At 57.2% G+C, this 22,057-nt stretch overlaps 2 protein-coding genes across 2 annotated transcripts; one reads left to right on the top strand and one right to left on the bottom strand.

Annotated features, from left to right (window-relative positions):
• Window positions 1-785: 785 nt before the first annotated feature.
• On the bottom strand, window positions 786-4,417 carry NMRAL1 (NmrA like redox sensor 1; the record flags this gene model as incomplete). The annotated part of the gene is made up of 5 exons (XM_079542698.1): window positions 786-956; window positions 2,247-2,437; window positions 3,126-3,375; window positions 4,068-4,306; window positions 4,378-4,417. 5 exons carry the CDS (start codon window positions 4,415-4,417, stop codon window positions 786-788), a joined length of 891 nt encoding a protein of 296 aa, XP_079398824.1.
• Window positions 4,418-4,552: 135 nt separating this feature from the next.
• NLRC3 (NLR family CARD domain containing 3) lies at window positions 4,553-19,815 on the top strand (the record flags this gene model as incomplete). The annotated part of the gene is made up of 19 exons (XM_079543073.1): window positions 4,553-4,834; window positions 8,016-8,112; window positions 11,503-11,763; window positions 12,521-14,264; window positions 14,565-14,651; window positions 15,335-15,418; window positions 15,732-15,815; window positions 16,141-16,224; window positions 16,530-16,613; window positions 16,964-17,047; window positions 17,227-17,310; window positions 18,173-18,256; window positions 18,348-18,431; window positions 18,585-18,668; window positions 18,925-19,008; window positions 19,124-19,207; window positions 19,381-19,464; window positions 19,535-19,618; window positions 19,725-19,815. 19 exons carry the CDS (start codon window positions 4,553-4,555, stop codon window positions 19,813-19,815), a joined length of 3,654 nt encoding a protein of 1,217 aa, XP_079399199.1.
• Window positions 19,816-22,057: the final 2,242 nt, after the last annotated feature.

Genomic DNA, 22,057 nt, shown 5'->3' with positions numbered 1-22,057 from the left:
CTGTCTCACGGCTGCAGCTGATCTTAAGCACAACAGCCATGTCCCAGAGCTCTAATCCAAGTGATGCCTTTGGGGGGATGGTGAGGAAAGCTTTGTAAATGAGTCTTAAATGTGAAGGTTGGACCATCTGGCAGAAGTTCTACTCGGCTAACGAGGCTGGTGTTTGAAATTGGTCCTGGAAGCCCAGAGGCCAGGCTGCAGCTGCTGAGAGCTGCCTAGCTTGAGGAATTCGGCTGTCGGCAGGAGCCTGGCAGCACAGCTGCTGGGTTACACAGCACAGTACCCTCAGTGCTGGCAGCGAGGCTAAGGACACCTCTTTGCCAGGGTGATGCTAACACAGGGCACCATCTCTGCAAGTGTGCTGCTATGCCTGCCGGCTCACCTGCGGTGCCTGAACACGGTCCAAGGAGAAACCAGAGCTGCTTTTGGGTACCTGGAATGTCTAAGAGAAGGCACTGCTTTTCTGGGCATAGAGCTGCTGACATTTGAGTGCACCACGCTGTGCTTAAAGCTGCCTAGGAAAAGTGATCCTGAGAAATTAAGCCACCGCCCCATAGACAGGAAAACACCCCAAATCACTGAACACCTCCCTGAAGATAGTGTGTAAAGTAGTGCTTCTCCCACCTGTCTGGAAGCAGTCTCCACCAAGCAGGGTGGCTATAGGTGCAGCACAGCTCTTCCCACCTCTCCCATCAGCACGCTGCTCCTGTGGGGCAGCCCCCAAGCACTAAGAGTCAGCTGCATGGCTCACAGCCAGGATCCTGCTATGGCTGGAGAACAAAAGGTCAGAAAGAAGCCTTGTTGTCTGCCAGCCACTGTTGGAAGGTGCGGGCCTTGGGGTTGAGTTTCATGGTCAGCTCCACATTGCGGTCTGGCTTCAGGGCATAGAAACGGAACATTTCAGCCAGCTCCTTCGCTCCAGGGAAGCCAAGTTTCTCGTACTCCTCTGGGGTGATCTGCAAAGAGAATTGAGCAAAAACAGTCTCCATAAGACACAGTCTGCTGGGGCCTTTCCCTTACACCATGCAGGGAAGCTGAAGAGGACTGCGTTAATTTACACTGGAGAGGGGGAATCTGCTGCTCAGCAAGTCCATTTAGTTAAGTTTGTATAAAGCAAACGGCAGCCCTGTGGGCAGAAGAAGGGGTGTGTGTAGGGGAAATCATGCAGCACAGATGCTCAGGCACTTTCCACGTGCCCCAGCTGCCTCCCAAACCCACAACCATTCAGCAAGGCAGCGTCACCGAGCCCAACCTGCTCAGTGCCAGCACAGCCAGTCAGGGCTGGGGGTCAGTGCAGCCACCAGGAGCTCCTTCCTGCCCCAAGGCCATGGCCGAGCCCCTCTAGAAACATTGCTTGGGGTATCTGGGGAGAGCCCAAGCACCTCAGGCTGCCAACTGGTCCCACAGGACATGCTGTCCCTGCACTGTGCTGAAGCCTTTAGGTGGCCTGGGAACAGAAGGGCTGCTCGTCTGTCCCAGGGAGAGGAGAATCTACAAAGAGCATCTGAGGTGTTCTGTCCTCCAAGCAGAAAGCCACCGCATAACCTGCCTGTTTTAACAGCTGCTCAAGCACAGCAGCACAGCCAAAGCACAAAGAAATAAAAGAAAGCTCAAGAGGCACTGAGAGTCACCATGACAGTGCAAAACAGAGGCTTTGGGCTAAGAGGTGCTGAAGGGAGGGACAAGCAAATACCTTTTTTCTATGTGCCCAGCCCCAGTAACAATCACCCTACCGCGGCAGTGCCTGGAGACCAAACACCTCTGCTATCCCTCAGTCAAGCAAAACCTGCCCACAAACGAGTCATCACAATGACAGGGCAGTTTCAGCCCTAGCACGCATTCCTAGCAGCACATGGACAGCAGGGCATATCCTGGACTGAGCACTGGGCTGTAACAAACAGGGGGCTGTAAGGGCCCTCCACCCCAGCAGCTCTTGATGCTGACACAGGCGAGGAGCTGCAGCTGTGCCAGGGCAGGGGCAGCAATTTGCTGCAGCTGTCCATGCTCAGACCCTCAACCAGAGCCCACGCCATTCCACGCCAACAGGACAGGCTGAGTGTGCTCCTACACCACCACCACGTCCACCAGCAGCAGCCCGGCTGCACAGACACAGAGCACCCCACTGCTGAAAAGACAGGGGATCATCCACCCACTGCCCCAGCCCCTCCTTCAAGGCAGGCTGCAGGGCTGTGATCCAGCTTCCCTCCACCTCGAGAGCATCAAACACGCCGAGGGACACTTCCTACCTTGGAGTCTTCCACGGTCTTGCCTGTCTGCTGGGAGAAGGCAGCAGCATACTCTGCCACAGTGAGCTTGCCAGTGCTGAGCCCGATCACTTGGCCTATGTACTGCTCTGGGGACTTCAGCAGGCTGAGCACAATGGGCCCCAAATCCTCCACCGCCATCCCATCCATGGGGGTGTCCCCCATGGGCAGTCCTGTAGGGGAGAGATTGATCCTAGTCAGAGCAGTGCCAGGGAGCCCAGCTCCCAGAATACACAGCTTGAGATTTTGGCACCTGGCCTCTGAACACAAGGTGAGGAAAAGCCAACGCATTGGCATTCCAAACCACAGATGCACCCGCTGGGCTGAGCAAGGAGATCATTGTCCCTACAGCCAGAGCAGCATCGCGACTTGCCTGTTAGTGCAGTCTGCCCTCCGACCTCCACAGGTCACAGCAGAGGGTGCTGGGGTATTCCACGACACCCTGGGACCTGCAGAGAAGCCCCCAGCTCCTCACACAGCACTGAGGTCTCACTATCTTCCTGCAGACCTCCAAACAGGCCCAAAGGACCGCAGAGCAGCCACAACTTGCTGCTGTCAAACCAGGACATGCCCCTTTCTGCTCCCCATCAGCCTGCAGTGGTGCTCTGAGTACCCTAGCAAAACACCAGCCAATAAGACACTGTGGCACATACTGGTGCTCAGATTTTCAGCTTCCATACAGGGCTGGACCACTACCTTGTGTAAATCCCCAGCCAGCGGGGGCAGAAGCACACAGGGTTATGGTCACGCTGCTCACTGCGGAGAAGCCCACAGGAGGGACAGTTTCTCCAGCCCAGGGAGCGTGGCGCACATTGGGAGCACTAGAGATCGTGGGCTGCAGAGCTAGCGGTCCCATCTTACCCAGTAAAAACTTGTCTCCCTGCGGGGCCTTCTGGGGTTTGAAGCTGGAGAGGAAATTCTCAAAGTAGAACGGCAGTCGGACGGTCGTGGTGGGCACATTGACTGCACGGAAATATTCCTCCACCACTCCTTTGCCATCGAAGTGGAGCACCTCCAGGTGGCCCTTGGTCAGCTGCTTCACGTTCTCCAGGCCGCTGTACACCACGTGCTGCAAACCCAGGCGCTTCGACAGGTCAGCAAGACGCTTCCCCTGCATGAAGCCACAGAGCCATGAGGAGGGACATGGCTCCCTTGGCGCACACACAGGCTCTCATCCCCACACACCTCTTTGCTCTCCATTGCACCGGGCAGGAGGGCAGTGCCCAATACACCAGCTGTGCAAGCTCCTCAGCACCTGCTATCCTGAGCTGGCAGCTGGACACAGGCCTGAGCACAGCCAGCAGCCTGGCCAGGTGGAGCTGAGTCCTCTGCTAACATCACCCTGCACCATGAGGAGCAGGAACCTCTGAGCTCCTCCAGCAAGCACGCAAACACCAGCCCTGAGAACCTGCCCTAGAGAATCTTATCTTCCAAAACTATAAGCCTGCCCTGGGGTGAATTCCTCCCATTAGGAAAGGCTTTGGGATTTCTGATTCTACAGCACGTTTTGGCCCCAGTGCTGCAAGTGCAGCAGAGCACAGACAGCTGCGGCTCAGCACAGGGAGGCTCCGGAGGCAGCCTGCCCACCCCGGGCACAACTACGTACCAAATCTTGTGCCATCCAGCTGCTCCCTGATGGCACCAGATCTTGGAGCCACAGCTACGAGGAAACAGAGGAGAGCCCAGTTTTGCACAGACCGGGACCCGATTCCTTCACGAGCCCTCATCTCTTTCCCAGCCCGGAAACCCACACCAGGGCAAGGCTGCACCGCTCTCCCAACCCTTGTTAAAGCACGCCGGTACCTGCGCGATTTCCTTCTCCTTGCTGCAGTGCTCCCAGAAGTTGGTCACCACGAAGGCTCCGTACGCGCCCTCCAGGGCTTCCTCCAGAGTCCGCTCATCGTCCTGGTCCGCCCGCACCAGCTGTGCGCCCCGTCGCCGCAGCTCCACCGCCTCCTTCCTGCCGGGGCTGCGGGTCACCGCGCGCACCACGAACGCGCCGTCCTCCAGCAGCGCCCGCGCCACCGAGCCGCCCTGCGCCCCTGCGGGGAGAGCCGCGCAGTCAGGAGCCGCGCAGCGAGGAGCCGAACCGCAGCCCCGGCCCCGCACTCACCGGTGGCTCCGAACACCACGATCAGCTTCTTGGCGGCCATGGCGAGCTGCGGGGCGAGAAGAGCAGCCCGTGTGGGACCGAGCCTTCCTCGGCGGCGCTGCTCCGGGCACGGACAGCGAGGCTCGGCGGGACGCGCACCTCGAACACCGATCGGCTCCGCCTGGCTCACGCCCGGATGCTTTCGTTCGGCTCCGCCCGGATACATTCGGCTCCGTTCGGCTCGGCTGGGCTGCTTTCGGCTCCGTTCGGCTCGGCTCAGCTCGGCTGGGCTGCGTTCGGCTCCTTTCGGCTCCGTTCGCCTCGGCTCGGCTGGGCTCCGTTCGGCTCCTTTCGGCTCCGTTCGGCTCTGTTCGCCTCGGCTGCGCCGCCTTCGGCTCCGCTCGGCTCTGCTCGTCCCTTCCCGGCAGTACCTTCAGGTCCGAAGACGTTCTCTAAGCTCTTTCAGACATTTGACCAAGTGAGTGCTTTTGGTTCAGCTCGCAATACGTTTCCTTAAAGTTTAAGCAAATCTTGGCAGAAGTGATTTCGTCCTTTATTTATTTTGGCAAGTGCTGAAGTCTGGTATAGAAAGTTGGAAAAGAATAATGGAAAGAGTTGCTTTTTGCATGGCTGAACGCTGTGTGCACATAGGAATTGGCCCTGCTTGAGCCCTGACTTGCTGTCCTCCGTCCTATATGTGCTAGGTGTGCCTTCACCCTCAGTGCTTTTAGCTTTGGGTGTGCAGAGCCAGCGATTGGACCCCATGGTTCCTGTGGGTTCCTCCCAACCTGGGATATTCTCTGGTTCTCTGATTCTGTCCTAAAATCTGGGGTCCAGCAGGAGGGCTGCAACGAGCTGACACAGGTGGGCACACACTGCACTACCAGAGCTGCTGGTGGGACTTGGGGCAGGCTGTGGGATGTGCAGCTCCTTGGGGCTGGCATGGAACAAGGTGTGAGAGCTGCCAGGGAGCAGTGACCCGGCCTGGAGCGTGTCCTGGCTGCTCAGAATAGAGCATATCCCACAGTATTTCAAATAGACACCACAAAATAGAGTCGATAAACCTCACTACACTATGGAATCACAACTGAAGGGACCTCTGGAGCTGCCCACCAAAGCAGGTTCCCTTCAGCAAGTTGCACAGGAAAATGTCCAGGTTAGGTTTTGAATATCTCCTTTCAATACAACATTTTGAATATTCCCTTCCAGAGAAGAAAACTCCACAACCTCTCTGGGCAGCTGGTGCCAGGCTCTGGGACCCTCAAAGAAGTCCTTCCTCCTGTCCATATGGAATTTCCTGCGCTGCAGTTTGTGCCCCTTGCCCAGACACTGGGCAGCGCTGGAATGAGCCCAGCCCCATCCTCCTGACCTGCCTTTAGGTATTGATCAGCGCTGATCAGATCCCCCCTCAGCCTTCTCTTCCCCAGCTGAACAGCCCCAGGTCTCCCAGCCTGTCCCCATCAGGATGTGCTCCAGGCCCCCCATCTCTGCACCCTTCATTGGGCTCTCTCCACCAGTTCCCTGTCTGCCTGGAACTGCGAAGCCCAGCCCAAAGTGCAGTGTAACTCCCCAGGGAGAGCAGAGAGAACCTCCCTCGCCTGCTGGCCTCTCTGCAATATCCTCCAGGGTTCCATTGGCCTTCCTGGCCACCGGGGCAACCTGCCGGCTCATGGTCAACCACTGGAAACCATTGGTCCACATGGCCATGAGGGCACACGGCACTGGGATGCCCCAGGGCTGCAAGGGCCTTTGAGCAGCAGCAGCTCCTGGGCTCTGCCATCACCGGCCGACCTGTGGTGTTGCTTTTGGGGGTTTTGTTTTCATTTGGACACGGCAGCTGTGGCAGATGTGGCTGTGGGTTTCTTTCTAGGCCTGCACTTGATTTGCATACACAGCAGCCACAGGAAGGAAGATAGAGCAAGACCCACGGCAGGAAGGGGAGAGGAGAGAGCTGAGAACGACGAGAGCAGCGGGGCTGGCACGGTGCCGTGCGGGGTGCCCACCTCCCCAGGCGCTGCTCCCAGAGGGGCAGGAGCACAGCTTCCATCCTGCACCTCGTGCTCCAACATCTGGGCAAGGAGAGTGCGAAGCTCTGGGGCCATGGAGGGGCCTCGGGGATGCTCCCACCTGCAGTAGGATGACCTCCCTGCACGGGGACCTGGAGAAGGTGTCACAGCGCCAAGGTAAGGCCTGGGGTACATGGGGACAGAGGCATTCACTTGGCTGCCCGGTATGGGGTCAAGATGCTGCAGCCCTCTCTGCGGCAGCCATTTGCTGTGGTGCCGGTTTTGCTGTTCAGGATGTCCCAGCTCTCTTCTCCCAGCCAGTGATGGGGAGGTTAGAGAGCATTCCTACGCAATGAGGCACTGATGGGGACCTGTTCCACATCACCAGTCCTGTTCCCTCGTTTGCTGGGTGTACATGGAATCAGTGCATCTTCTTGTGCAGCATGGCTCTGTCCCCATGTTAGAGATGTTCAGATGAATTCATTCCTCTTCAAAAACAGCCAAAGAAATGTAGCGTAAATAGAACATGCTATTTACATAGCATAAACAGGATGAGATAAGGATCCTTAATTTCATCATGCTGCTTGTGAGCCCGGGGCATCAAAGAGCGAGAAAGGCTCCTGCAGCTGGCTTGAAGCCCGATCAGAACTTGAAAGCTGAGCTGCACCCATGTGTCCCTCCTCAGGGGTCCCTGCAGAGCTCAGGCGCAGACAGTGAAGCCGAAGGCTCAGCACCCAGTGCCTCCTCAGGCTCTTTTTGCCCATGGGGATGCCCAAACCCAACGTGTGAACCTCAGGCACCAGGGCAGGTCGAGGCGACTGGCTCAGCAGTGTGGCTGTGCCCGGCGTGCTGTGCTGTGGGTCGGGTACCACCCGGCTGCTGTGTGAGGCTTAATCCTGCTCTTATGTAAGCACTTCAGAGCACGAGCCCAGGAGGTGTGGGACAGCCAGGGCAGGGGCTGGCTGCTGTCACCACTGTTGCAGCACCTGTGGTTTGACCATGGAGTGGAAGGCTTACCTGAGGGCAGACGCATCATTTGGGGCGGGCTGGGGAGATCACAGCACAGAGAATGTCTGACGTTGCAGAAAAGTTTCTTTCTGGAGAGCTTGCTTACTTGCAAACCCTAAAGGTTTGGGGTCTGCATCTTTGGGCAGGCACTTTGTGACCAAAGCCTGTGGCTGCTGTCCCCAGGGCACAGCACCCGGAGCTCTGCCTCCCTGTCAGGGCTCAGCCTGACCCTGGCCTCGCTGACCTTGCTACTGGTGCTCGGTGCTTGTGCTGATGTCCTGAGAGCAGATCCCCTAGACAAGAGGAGTAGGGACTGCTCACAGGGAGAGGATCTGCTTTTCCATGAGCTGTGCATGCGTATGTGCTGAAGAGTGTCCTGGGCCATGGTCAGGTCACTGCAGGACATCAGTCTGGTTGTTGAGAAAGTCCTCCCATAGTGCAGGGCTGGCAGGAAACTCATTCTATAGGTATAATAGTTTTGGACAACATGAAATCCAAACAGTAAAATTAAAATAAGGCAGCACCTTAAAGCCACGTGCAAACTTAGGTGGGTGAATCCCCTGCAGATCTGCAGGTTTTGTCACTGGGTATGATGCCGAAGGTGCTTCGTTGCTTCAGTGGAATTCTTTTCCATTCTGCCGAAAGGTGGCAGCCCACCTCGAGCCTGAGGATTTGCTCAAACCGTCAGCAGGAGAGCGGCTGCAGGCACCAGCCTTCTTGAGGAAGCTGCCCTCCATCCTCGGTAACTAAGCAGCAGGAAAAACAGAGCATCCAGCGCTGCTCAGTGATGTATTGGTGAGGAGACCTCCACTCTCACAGCAAGAGTTCCTGGCACCTCCCGTGTTACCTTTCCTGCTTCTGGCTTTTGAGCTCATCGCTGGTTTTTCCTATGGCTGTGAGTCCCTGGGATCACAGGGTATGTGACCCTCCCTCGAGACCACAGGAGCAGGATGCCACTGAGACATGCACCAGGAAATGGTGGGAGATGGGCTGCCTGCTCTGCTGCTGTGCCTGGGTGAGGGTGAGCACGAGAGCAGCAGGGCTCGATGCAGGGCTCGATGCAGGGCCCAGGGCACTCATCCTGCCTGCAGCTCACTGAGCACCCAGCAAGGCCCGGCATGGCAGTGATAAGATGGGAGGGCATAGAACTGTAGAATCACACAATTGTTTGAGCTGGAAGGGACCTTTAAAGGTCATCCACTCCAAATCCCCTGCAAGAGAAGCTTTGTAACGTACCTAAATACTGCAGCTCAGCCATTTTCCATTGTTTCCCACGTGCGGGCAGCCTGGTGCCTACAAAGGCTCTGTGCTGCACCAGTCCCTCCCCGCAGCACGGAGCAGCTCCCCAGGCAGCACAGCTCTGCACCTCACTCACTCAAACCACACACAGAAGGCTCTACCAGGCCTGCTGTGTGTGCAGGAGCCCCAACCCCTGGTGGGTGTGCTGAGAGCATGACCACACACTGACAGCATGGCTGTTGCAGGAGGGTTTGGGGCTGAGCAGTGCAGCCTGGAGCTGCAGGGTTTTATGGCTTCGATGAGACACGCAGCATCCTGCCTCTACCAGCACAGAGCAGCAAGTGGCACCCAGCACCCTCGTCCTGGGGCAGGATGGGTGCTGCATCCCCATCACAGGAGGAAGACCCTGGAGGCCGGGAGCAGCAGAGAGCACCACGAGGCTGCTACCTCCAGCCGCCCTCCTGCTGCCACCATCCCAGCCCCGTCCCTCATCACGAACCCTTCAGAGAGTTTTCTTAGTTCCACACCGGCCTTTCAGGAAGAGGAGTGTACCTCCACAGAGCCAAAGATGAGCAGAAGCAGGCACGTCTTGCTCACACGTTCTGGTGCCAGGCGCAGAATGCAGGGCACTGAGATGTGGCAGCAGTAGGGCTGCTTGGCTGTGTCCCTCTGCTCCCAGGTGTGATGTAGGAGGTACTGCCTCAGCTCTGCTAAGAGAACAGACAGGTATTGACCGGACATCCTCAGATGAATGAATTTTCTGTCGCAAGACAAGCAAACCACTCCACACACACTGCTGTGCCCCCGGATTGCCAGCAGAAGCATCCCCACACATTGCCTCCCCGCTCACCCCAGTGGTCCCTGTGTCTCCAGAGCCCCATGTCTGGTGGTTCCCCTCCTGGGACACCCCCCAGCAATGCAGGATCCCTCTGGAGGCAGCACAGCCCCACGGCATGGCTGGGTCCCCATTGCTGCAACTGTTTGCAGCTTCCTGGCCCGTGTAGATACGTATCACTGTCACCTACCTGGGCCCCAGGAGTGAACCAGCCCTGGAGCTGCAGTCACAGCAAACTTTTATACAGAAAGTAGAAAAAAAAAAATGCTGCCTCTGCATCATTTCTTCTGCTGCTTTCTTCTTTTTGTCGGACGCCTTCAGCTGAGCTGAGCCGCGGCTGCTGGTTTGTAGCAGCAGGATTCCATTTTGATGTAGCACCAGGAGGCATGATTAAATAACCTCTGGCCTTAGAGCAAGTTCTCCCCCATCAAAGGGCTTTTCTCAGCCAGCCAGCCATGTTTTGGAGGATGACAAGGAAACATGCCTGCAGGCAGCAGAAACCCTTTCATTTTGGCCACGTTACTGGGTGCAGAGTGAAGATGAGAAACCCAGGGACTGCTGTGAGCAAAGATTTAATGGAAGCTTCCAGGCCGGTTAGAGACCAGAAGACATTAAAGAGTGATAATTTCACAACGAATTCTCACTAAGCTTGTTTAATTTATGCCAATATCTTAATTGATCACAGGGCTGCCTGGGGGATGAAAAGAGAGGCAGCTGAGGAAGGGGGACCAGTGGGGAGCGCAGAGCTCTGCAGCCAGGGGTCAGAGCTGGACAGCTGAGGAGGAGCATATAAATCATACATGGATCTCCTGGCAAGAGGATGAATGGGAGAGACTGCAAAGAGGGTGCCCCAAGCATCCTCACTTTGTACCGTGGATGAGAAACTCCACCGGGTTCTCTTGCTCTGAGCGACATTTATGCTTTTCCTCTGGAAGAGGTCAGGTTTGTTAGAGCAAAGAAAATGAGAGCTTGCTGTGCCTGCTGGCAAGGCAGCATCACTGAAGTTTGCTCAGGAGTGGGTTTGCGCAAACAGCTCCATCTGCAATCCTCCTGGCAGAGCCTGGCACACTTTGGGGTGAAATGGCACGGATCTGCACAGCCCTGGTGCACAGGGCTGCCATGCACTTACAAACCACCAAGAGGTGAGTGGTTTGGCACTCATCTGCGGCAGAGAAGGGAGAGGGAGCAGGTGAGTGCTGCTCCATGTAGTGATTCACCAGTGCTGCTGAAATTGAGTGTCTGCAGAGCTCTGCAACAGGATGTGGTGTTTGCCACCGAGCTGCTCGCTGCGATGCTGGCCCTGGACGTAGGTAGCTTTGAAACTGAAACGGGCCCTCTGTCATTCTGCTGCTGCTGCCCCACAACTTCCTTCACAACACAAAGGAAATTCTCAGTTTGCAGTCCTGCTGGCCTGCAGGTGATGATGCTGGCACCCAGACACTTGCCAGGTGCTCTGCAGATGGCAGGGAGCTGTCAATGTATGAGCAGTTAGCACACTCACAGCATGCCTGAGAAAGGCACCTGCAAAGTGGTGCTGGGGAAGGCACCGAGCCTGGGGGATGCGAGGTGTGGGCAGGCAGGCAGGGATGCTGCAGCATGATGGGCTCTGCCCTGGCTGAGCACATAGCAATCTGATCTCCTGCTTGACCCGAGCCAGAAGCCAAGATGAATGCTGGTGGATTTTAGCATCAGAGGACGACGTAGGGCAAAGCCAAGCACAGGCATGCTGGTGGTGGGGAGGGCAGTGCCAGCTCGAGGCAACTCCCCACCGTGTTTCTCCTCTTGTTCCTGCAGCAGGATGGATAAAGGCTGAGTGTGGCAGCAGGAGCCTGGGCTGACGTGCTGCCTGCCGCGCGGTCCATGGGACGGTGGTGGCTGCAGGCTGAAGTCTGCACTGCTGTGAACACTGTGCTCGTCGCCCCAGCACCGCCGATGCCACGGGACGCCTCTGATGGAAGGTGAGTGGTGCCCAGGGCAGCAGCACAGACGCGGAAAGCTGCCGAGCAGCGTGCCCAGGGATTGCACGAGCCGCTGCTCTCCTGCTCTCCTCTCCTGCAGAGGCTTGGATCAGTCGCTACCGGAGGCAGCTGATGAGGTCCATCTCACCACAGTTCCTGGAGGAGATCATCGGCTACCTGCAGAAGCTGGACCTCCTCACAGTGGAGGAGGCTGGCCGGGCGCAGGAGGCGAGCTCCCTGCCCGAGCAGGTGAGGGCCGTGGTGGACATCCTGGCTGGCAAGGGCAGCCATGCCTCCCAGTCCCTGCAGAGCTTCATCGAGACCACCAATTCCCAGCTTTACCTCCACATCACTGTCTATGGTAGGCAGCCCATGACGGGTGGGATGTGGGGTGTCAACGTGCCTGCCCTGGCATTTGCTGGAGCACCTTGAGATGCACACGGAGATGACAGGAGCCATGCCAGGCCTCAGGGACTATTCCTCCCGCCCGCTCTGGCACGCTTCTCTGAGCAGCTTGAGAAGGGGGGAAAGCAAGCAGAACATCTCAGCAGATCTGCTGCCTCCAGGCTCACACCCTAGCTCTGAGACATCTCTGCTCCCTAATCGGAGCTGGCAGCCCCAAACACCAGCTTCTGCTCCCCCAGAGTCCCGTTTCACATCACACTTTTTGTCAGCATAAATAACTTGCTGGGGTTCGGGTGGTGATGAGGCAGGGCTGAGGTTGAGCCACAGGTCAGGATCAAGGCTAGCAAGGACAGCCAGAGTCATGAAGAGGCCAGTGACCACCAGGTGAGCGCACAGTGATGAGGCGGGTCTGAGGACAAGCTGGAAAAACAGCTCATGGGTCAGGATCCAGACCAGCAGGCACAGATGTGATGGACCTGTAGACAGGCACTCCTAAATGTAGCTCAGGCAGGTGTTAGAGGTTCAGGCCTGAGTTTAAACAGGTTTCTGGACCCATAGGGGTGAGCAGAGGCTGAAGGTGAGGCTGGTCAGATCCCCGGCACCCTCCTGCCCAGGTAAAGGTCTATGAGGTTTCCCCTCCTCATGGGAGTGTCTGCATCTCTCATCTGTGGTTCCTCTCCTCCTTACCTTCTGTTTCATTTCTCTCTGTGCAGAACCGATGGTGCAGAAACATCTGGAGAGTCTCCAAAGCTTCTATGAGAACAGCTTGGAGATAGGTTCCCTCCAGCGCCTCACAAACCTGCTGCTAGTGGAGGGCTTGACTGACATCCAGCAGAAGGAGCATGACATCCTGCAGATGGAAATGACCAAAGGCCTACAAAACCTATCCAAGAGTATCCCTTTAGAGAAGCTCTTCTTGCCCCTGTCCAAGGTCAGCATCCCCCCGCGGATCTCTGTGACCACAGGGGTGGCTGGGATCGGCAAAAGCACGCTGGTGAAGCTGTTTGTTGGTCGCTGGACAAAGGGGTTGATCAACAGGGACATCATGTTTGTGCTGCCACTCACCTTCCGGGAGCTCAACACCTACGAGAAGCTCTCTGCCGAGAGGCTCATCCGCTCCTCGTTCCCCCACATCACCGAACCCAACTGCATCTCCACGGGAGCTGCCAGGACGCTGCTCATCCTCGACGGCTTGGATGAGTTTAAGACCCCTTTGGATTTTTCCAACACGGTTGCCTGCACCGATCCCAAAAAGGAGATTCAAGTGGACAACCTGATCACCAACATCATACGAGGCAACCTGCTACAGGAGGCTTCTGTCTGGGTCACCTCTCGGCCCGCGGCAGCCAGCCAGATCCCCGGCGGGCTCATAGACCGCATGACGGAAATACGGGGCTTCAGGGCTGCAGAGATGAAAGACTTCTTGGACCAGATGTTCCTTGACAACAGAGACTTATCCAGCCAGGTTCTGCATCACATCAAGGCTAACAGATCTTTGCACATCATGTGCACAGTTCCTGGATTTTGCAGGATTTACGGCTCTTCAATTGGTTATTACCTAAAAAACAGCACCGGTCATCCCCAAGAAATGCCAGTTGCTCCTAAGACCTTGTCAGAAATCTATTCCTATTATTTTAAAATGGCTTTGAGCAGCGACTGGCCAGAAAGGCAGAGAGAAACCCTCAGGATCGAGCAAGCTGTGAACAACAGCAAGAAAGTGATGGGCAGCTTGGGCAGGCTGGCCTTCTATGGACTGCTCAAACGGAAGCACGTGTTCTACGAGCAGGACATGAAGACGTACGGCATAGACCTCTCCTTGCTGCACAGCAGTTTGTGCAGCAGACTCTTACTCAAAGAGGACATGCAATCCTCCACGGCCTATTATTTCTCCCACTTAACCATACAGGAGTTTTTAGCAGCTATTTATTATTACACCGCTGCCAAGCGGGCGATATTCGATCTCTTCACGGAGAGCGGGATGTCCTGGCCCAAGCTGGGCTTCCTCAACCACTTCAAGAGCGCCGTTCAGAGGTCGCTGCAGGCTGAGGACGGGCAGCTCGATATCTTCGTGCGGTTCCTCTCCGGGCTGCTCTCTCCGCAGGTGAACCAGCTGCTCTCTGGCTGGCTCCTGGTGAAGGATGAGCATAACAGCTACAGGAACCAAGCCATCAGCTTCCTGCAGGGCTGCCTCAACACAAACTACGTTATCTCCTCGCAGACGGTGAACACCGTGCACTGCCTGCACGAGATTCAGCACGCGGAGATTGCTAAGGCTGTGGAGGAAGCGATGAAGAACGAGAGCCTGGCAGGGATGCTCACGCCAGTGAACTGCTCTGCCCTGGCGTACCTCCTGCAGGTCTCTGACGTCTGCGTGGAGGAGACCAACCTCTCCAACTGCCTCACTTACAACATCTGCAAGAGCCTGCTCCCCCAGCTCCTCTTCTGCCACAGCCTCAGGTGGGTCACAGTGGAACAGAGAAGCGAGCAGGGACACTGGGCTGCTCCACGTGTTGCACAAACTCCCCGGTGCCTGTGGGAGATGCGGGCCCACCAATGCTGCCCAGCAGCAGAAAGATGTCCTGGGGATGGCACTGTTACAGCTCCACAGTCCTGGGGAAGTCAACTCTGCTTCTGCACCTCAGTTTTTCCACCTAAGGGCAGATGTCACAGGACAGCTGTGTCCCCACACGGTCACAAATAGTTCTTTCCTCACTTTTTGTTTTCTTTGCTTTTGCTCTTTCCTTCCATTTCCTCCAGGCTGGACAATAACCAGTTTAAGGACAACGTGATGGAGCTGCTAGGCAGCGTGCTGAGCGTGAAGGACTGCCAGATCCAGAGGCTCAGGTAGGACCTGGCCCAGGTGGAATGAGTAATTGCAGAGCAGAACCAGGGCAAGGGGCCACCCAGTCGGCTCCCACCAGCTGCTGGGTGAAAAGGACAGCCCTGCCCCTCAGCCTCCTTCACTTCACCCCTGCTGTCTGCTGGTTCCCCAGCACAGCTGCCATCAGCAGCCCTGTGCCCTCCCCTTGTGCAGGCTGATTCACCCCAAGCCCTGACCGTGCCACCCACCCCAGCTATTTTCAGCCAGCCTCCTGCCTCCTTGCTGTTCTTAAACCTGTAACTTGGGTAGCAAGTGCAGATTGCTTGTTCTGATACACCGCTTCCTGGGCCTGTGACTGTCTGCTGGGCACCCCAGGCTCAGGTTAGACCAGCTGATGCCTGGAGATGTGTTGCCCCCAGCAGATGTGTCTCCAATTTCCCATCTCCCCTCCTGTGTCTGTGGCTGTGCATAGAGCCCCCAGTGCTGTGATCTGGGCAGCTCCCTTGTTCACTTCATTAATTAATGTGAAGTTCAGAAACCCTCCGACTTGTCCCTGCAATCCCACCCCAGCAGAGCACACCTGGAAGTGATTGCAAGCGTGGCTGTACCACAAAGCAACCTGATGCTGCCCTCTGCTTGCAGACACACAGGGGTTGTGAGAGCCTCTTTCTCCCATGACAAACTCTTGCTTTCTTTTTCTGGACAGCCTGGCAGAAAATCAGATCTGCAATAAAGGTGCCAAAGCACTGGCCAGGTCGCTGATGGTGAACAGGAGCTTGACAGCGCTGGAGTAAGTGCTACCCCTTCTGAACCACATAGCTCCTGTAGAGCCAAATCCCACCTGGCCAAGCTGGGAACGACACCCAGCTGTGTCCCAGGGCAGCAGAACCCACTGGCTGCTCACAGTCCCTTCATGTGGGCTTGTTAATAATATCAGATTGACAGCTGGGCACTACCAGCCTGGGGGTGAGGGGAAGTCAGCCCTGTGGCTGAAGAGCAAACTGCTGGGACATCCCAGCGCGGGCAGACAGCTGCTGCTCTTGCTTCTCTACCCCCATCCTAACCTCACCCTTTCTGCTCCTCTCTCCCCTGCCTTGCCTCAGCCTGCGAAGCAACTCCATCGGCCCGTCGGGTGCGAAAGCATTGGCTGATGCACTGAAAAAAAATCAAGTCCTGCTCTCTCTGAAGTAAGTCCGCAGCACCGGCAGGAGAAGAGGCATGGGACAGGCTGTCCACAGCCCTCATCTTGGTGTTGTGAGTTGTGGGATCCGGGCATAACCTCAAGCCCTCAATCAGAGGGGTCTTAAATCACCACTGGGATGCAGGGCAGCACAACAGGAAAGCAGACCCTGCTGTGCACAGTGAAACTGGGAACCCCTCAGTGCAGCAGCAGTGGGATCCTGCTCACCCAGCACCGCTCCAGTCCTGGGCATATATGTGTGTCCAGGTGGGTGCTGTGGTTAGAGATGCCTCCTGCCCAGCACTCACTTGCAGTTTGCTCTCTCCTTGCAGCCTGCAGCACAACGTGATCAAGGAGGAGGGTGCCACGGCCCTGGCTGAGGCTCTGCTGACCAACCGCAGGCTGATAACCCTGCAGTGAGTGCCCCCTGCTCCCCCAGCCACCAGCAGACCCTGTGCTGGTTCAGGCTTGGCCACGTTTCCCTGTGCTTTTCCCCAGTTTACTGTCCCCATGCCACCCCTGATAGCAAAGAAACTGTCACAGCCTCGTGGACCAGTCCTTCAGGCACCTATTTCCCAACCTGAAATGTCCTCAGGGTGCACGCAGGGGGGAAGAGCGCTGCCAGAGCTGAGAGCAGTGCACAGGGGAGGGAGGGGACAATGTGCCACTGATGGAGCTGTGTCTGGGGCTGGCTGATGCTCCTGGCTCCTCTCCCTTGCAGCCTTCAGAAAAACTCCATCGGTGCCCACGGTGCAAAGAAGTTAGCAGAGGCGCTGGCGCAGAACTGCAGCCTCAAGGAGCTGATGTAAGAGCTGTGGGGCAGGGCCAAGGGATGGCGATTCCAGCGCTGTGCTCAGCTGGGATCCATGGGCACAACCCTTGGCAGGGCTCTGGGCTGTGCTTTGGGGCAGCCGCTGTAGGTGGAGGTGGGAATGGCAGCGCAGCGCCTGTTGGATGGGCCTGGTGCAGAGATGCTTCGCGTATCTGGGAGGGAGCAGGGAGTCAGGCAGTGAACAGAGAGGCCGAGCCCAGCAAGGGGAGGCCCACAAAGCTGCTTGGGTCCTGGGCAGGGCAGGGCTGCAGACCCCATGCTGCTGGCAGGAGCTCTGCTTGCAACACAGCTGTCGGTAATGATCTCTTGTCCTCATGTCTTAGGCTCTCCAGCAACTCTGTAGGAGACAGCGGCTCGGTTGCCTTGGCTGAAGCCCTGAAGGTCAATCACAGTCTGCAAAGCCTCGAGTGAGCGCTCCCTGCCTTGTAGCCCTGCTGCCCCACTGCCCCTTCCACGTTTGTTCCTTTAGCCTTGGCTCCCCGCTGTGGGAGCTGCCAGTTCCCCGGTGAAACACGGCCTCTCACCCCAAACACAGCCCCACAGCGATGGCTCGGCTGTCCCATCCTAACGCCTCCCTCTGTCTCAGTCTGCAGAGTAATTCCATCAGTAACACTGGGGTCAGTGCGCTGACAGCAGCTCTCTGCTCCAACAAGGGACTCATCGACCTCAAGTAAGTGATGGCCCCACTGGCCACCCTGTTGGATAGCGGCTCCTGCAGTGCACAGCTCTCACGGCAACCAGGACATGGGGATGCCAGAGCTCCTCGGCATGCAGGGCTGCGCCTGGCTGCTTCCACAAGTGCTTTCAGATGCTGAAAGCAGCTTTGGTCCCTCTGATGGCTGAGAGCTCTTCTTTGTGCTCTTGACTTTCTCCCCATGAGACTGTATCAGTGCAGCCATGTCACAATGAATCGCAGTGGGGGAGGCTGGGAAAAAAGCCTGATAATCCTACAGTGTTCACATGTGCTGGATGTGCAGGGAAAACTAGCAGCTCCAAGGAGTGGGGCACATGTGGCAGCTTCAGCCAGCTGACAGCCAGCCCAAATGCACAGGGGAACAACCAGGCAGCACTGCTGTGCTGTGCTGGAGCCCTGGCACAGGCTGCCCAGGTGCTGCAGGGTCTCCTCCTCAGAGCTCTACAAAACTGCCTGCCTGTGGGGCTGCACTCTGCTCTGGGTGTCCTCCTGGGGCAGAGCTGGGCAGAAGGACCCTGAGGTACCTCCAACATCAGCCATCGTCCTCACATCTTAGGCTCTCCTAATAGATTTGGCATCTAGTAGTAGTTAGAGCTTTAGGACAGAGTTTTTGTGCACAGCCCCGCACCACAAAGCCAGCTCTCAGGCTTGTCTTCTAGGCAGGGATAAGGAAAGCTGCAGTTTCTGCTTCACTGCGGGCAGCACTGCAGGGAACAGAAATGCAGATGGTGCTGGAGATGCTGTTGCAATGCATGGCTGCAGCCCTGGAGTGGGGCCAAGGGGTGGTGGGGAGCAGACGGTCCCCCCATGCTCCTCCCCAGCCCTGGTGTTTCCCCAGTTTACGGGAGAATTCCATCAGCAAGGAGGGCGGCCCCGCCATCGCCCATGCCCTGTGCACCAACTGCACCCTCAGGAAGCTGGAGTAAGTCCAACGGGCCCGGGGGGGCACCCAGCCTGCTGTGCAGGGCTGTCCCAACCTGTGTGTGATGATGTCCTCTGTTCTCTGCCTCCAGCTTGGCAGCCAACCTGTTGCACGATGAAGGCGGCAAGGCCATCGCTTTGGCCATGAAGGAGAACCGGGCACTCACATCCCTCCAGTGAGTTTCCATCGGACCCGGTGTGTCCCTAATTTGCTCTCCCACAGACTGTGCCATCCTGGATGCACCCACAGCTCTGGGTGAACGGGTGCTGAGCACAGAGGGATTGGGCCAGCCCGCAGCCACGCACTTCACACCTTGTTCCTCTCGCAGCCTGCAGTGGAACTTCATTCAGACGCAAGCAGCCGTGGCCCTGGCACAAGCACTGCAGTCCAATGGCAGCCTGGCCAGCCTTGAGTAAGCATGGATACGGTGGGCAGGTTCCAGCACCTCTGGGCAGCATCCTCCTATGGGCACCAGCCAGGAGCTAGCTTTGCCCTTTGCCTCCTCCACGTGCCCCATCCCGTCCCCATCCCCAGTCCCTGGTTGGGGGTGCTGGATGTGTGTGGTCCCCCAAGCACTCTGGCACACCACACCCCATTCCTGATGCGCTTTGCTGCCCATTTCCCTGCCCCCATCTGCTCAGGGCACACACAGTATTTGCTTGTCTCAGCTTGCAGGAGAACGCCATTGGGGATGAGGGAATGGCCGCCCTGGCTGCTGCACTGAAGGTCAACACCACGCTGGCAGATCTCCAGTGAGCATGCAGGCTGTGGCAGAGCCCTGCCACTGCAGCTGGTCTGATTAGCACATCTAATTAGCACACAGCAGCCGCCTGGGGACACACAGTGAAGGACTCTGTTCTCTTGCAGTCTCCAGGTAGCTTCCATCAGTGCAGCCGGTGCCCAAGCCCTAGCGGAGGCCTTGATGGTCAACAACAGCTTGCAGGTCCTGGAGTAAGTGCTCAGCAGGACAGTGAGCACCCATGACTGTGACGCTGCTCCCTGGGGTGTCAGAGATCCCCATGCTGGGCTCAGCACCGCTCGCTTCCCATATCATGTCCCCCTGCTGGCCCGGGGCTGCCCTGTAGAAGATGTGGGTCCTCCTGATAGCCTGTCTTGCTTTGCAGCTTGAGGGGAAACTGCATCAGCGTGGCAGGGGCCAAGGCAATGGCCAAGGCATTGAAGGTGAACCGCAGCCTCCGCTGGCTCAAGTAAGTATCCTGCTCCTAGGGATGAGAGGCAGGAGCCTTCCAGCCCTCCTGATCCCACTGCCCACCGCAGCCTGCAGGAGAACTCCCTGGGCATGGATGGGGCCATCTGCATCGCCACCGCGCTGAGGGGCAACCACGGCCTCACCTACGTCAAGTAAGTGGTGGTGAGCACTCAGCTGGATGGTGAGGCTGGTGCAGGGCTGGGGAGCTTCTCTCACACCCACCGGGGATCCTGAACCGCTCTTCCTCCCTGCTCCCAGCCTGCAGGGGAACCGTATCGGCCAGTCGGGAGCCAAGATGATCTCTGACGCCATCCGGACCAACTCACCTGACTGCGTGGTGGTGGTGTGAGGGCATGCAGCTGTGCGAGGAGATGGCCGGGGGGGCAGAGGACATCCTTTGGCTCACTGCCCACCCATCGAGGGGAAGCTGGGGCAGGGAGAGCCCAGCAGCGCTCAGCATGGCCCCACAGGGGCTCACAGCTGCTACTGCGTCCCTGGGCTCTGAATCAGCAGCACAGGAGGGTTAGAAGCTGGGGAATGCACAGTTTGCCTGTTCACTCAGGCACTGGGGGAGCGTCAAGGCTGCATAAATGGATGAAAAGGAAATGGGAGTGAGGAGGGGGCAGATCCTATAGGGCAGGTCCCACAGGCATATGGGTGACTCAACTCCATCATAGGCCAGCAGCCCTCCCCTGCTGCAGTGCTGTGCCTGCAGGCTGTTCTGTACCATGCACATCCTGACTGCACAGGAGCTCTGCTCACAACCCACCTGAAGATGTTGTAGGCAAATGCTACAGCACCCCAGCCTGGTCCCAGCACACTGCTCCCAGTGCCAGCCCTTCTCTGTCTAGGTCCGCTAGGGATGCCTGGAACACCGCATGAAACAGCAGCCCCTCCTCAGGCAGCCACACAGCCCAGTCCTGTAGGATGCTGCTGAAATCCTACTGAGATGAGAAGGCTGACATTCCCTTGTCCCTGCAGAGCAGGGGCTGCTCCCTGTGCAGCTGTGTGGTTTGCCATGCCCACAACAACACGTTGGCTTTGGCTGAGCAAACACAGTTCCCGAGTGTTTGGTACTGCTGCCCTACATCACGTCCTCTTGGAGGAGACAGGGATCTGAAGGCGCAGGAGTGCAGTCACTGAGAAAGGCCTTGGGAGGAAGGAAGGAAGGAGCAGGAGGAACAGCACTGCATGAAGATGGGCCATTTCCAGCACGCGCACCCTGGTGCAGGAGTGCCTCAGGACAAAGTTCTGTCCCTCAAGCTGAGGACCACTGGGCTCCCTGCTCTTGCTGTTGGGTCACCTTCCAAGCAAGTGGCTGCTGAAAGCAGAGGTGCCAGGTGACGCCTCTGTGTGTGTGGCAGGTGTGGTGGCTCACAAGAAGGTGCTGGGTTCGCAGCTGGAGCAGCAGCCACTCTGTGCAACCCCCTCCCTGACCCCCACAGCCAGCAGCCCCTCTCCCTTCACCTCCCAGAGCCGCACTTGGACACGTGGAGTCAGGGCAGTGAGCAGCTGCTCTGAGCACCTCTGTGAGCTGAGGCTGGGGGAACGCTGGGGTGAGCTGTGCCATATGTACATGCTTGGAAATAAATGAGATCCTAGCTGAAAAGACACTTTGCACTGCCTTCCTCTGTTGGTTGTGGGTGATCACACAGGACACTGAGGTGCACTACCAGGCCTGTGTCCCTCTGCCTGGAAGGGGACCTCACACCTCTTCCAGTGTGACTTTTACATCTCAGGAGCTGGCTCGCTTTCTCCAACAGGAAATAATGACACTGAAATCCTCCCTTGGTCACCAATACTTCAGAGCAGACAGGCTTGGGGCCAGCTCTGCCTAAACCCATTTCCCAAGGTTTGGCAAATGTTCCCCAAAATGTCAATGGGAAACAGCAATCGGCAATCCCAAGCCGCCTCCTGTACCCTGGGGCTCCAGGACATAAAGGGTTAACACCAATTTGAAACACATCCATCAGTCTGAGCACACCTACACACACCTAGCTGCACGCAAACACTCCTGAGCTGAACGGGGCAATTGCTCAGGGGGTTCCTTTCCAGCAGTGCTAGGGGCAGGCTGCTCTTGCCCTGCTGCTCATACCTGGTAGAAGAAGCTGCCATGGGGCTGTGCTGAAGGCTAGGTGGCAGTGCTGCCTGAAGAGACCCTGGCTCTGTGCACACGATGCAGTACTTCAGCTTTCCATTTCAGCCTAAAGTACAGGAAAATAGCATAGAAAACACGCTCTGAAACCGCACTCTGAACTCCAGCACTGCGCCCAGCCTCGTGGGCAATGTGCCTCACAGGTCAAAAGCATCTTCAGCACCCAGGGAGAATCAGAACAAATTCCCTAAGTAACATGGAAGAGTATTTTCAGCACCGGTGCTAAAACCAGGACGTTTCAGCCCCTGGGAGAAGGGAATGCAGTCAGCACGTTTTGCACCTTGCTGGCTGCCAGAGAATCACCCTAACGGCTCTGCAGTAGGTGCCCAGCACTGACAACTTCCTGCTTTGAGGTGAAGTACCAAATGCCAATTAACTGTACAACTAAAGGTGCAAAGAGGGGTCCTAACCACCAGCTCAGCTCGAGCCCATACGG

This window comes from Tetrao urogallus (assembly GCF_951394365.1).
Source record: "Tetrao urogallus genome assembly, chromosome: 15".
Classification (NCBI taxonomy): Eukaryota; Metazoa; Chordata; class Aves; order Galliformes; family Phasianidae; genus Tetrao; species Tetrao urogallus.
Note: the sequence above shows the minus strand (reverse complement) of the source record. Positions and strands in the feature narration are given on the sequence as shown.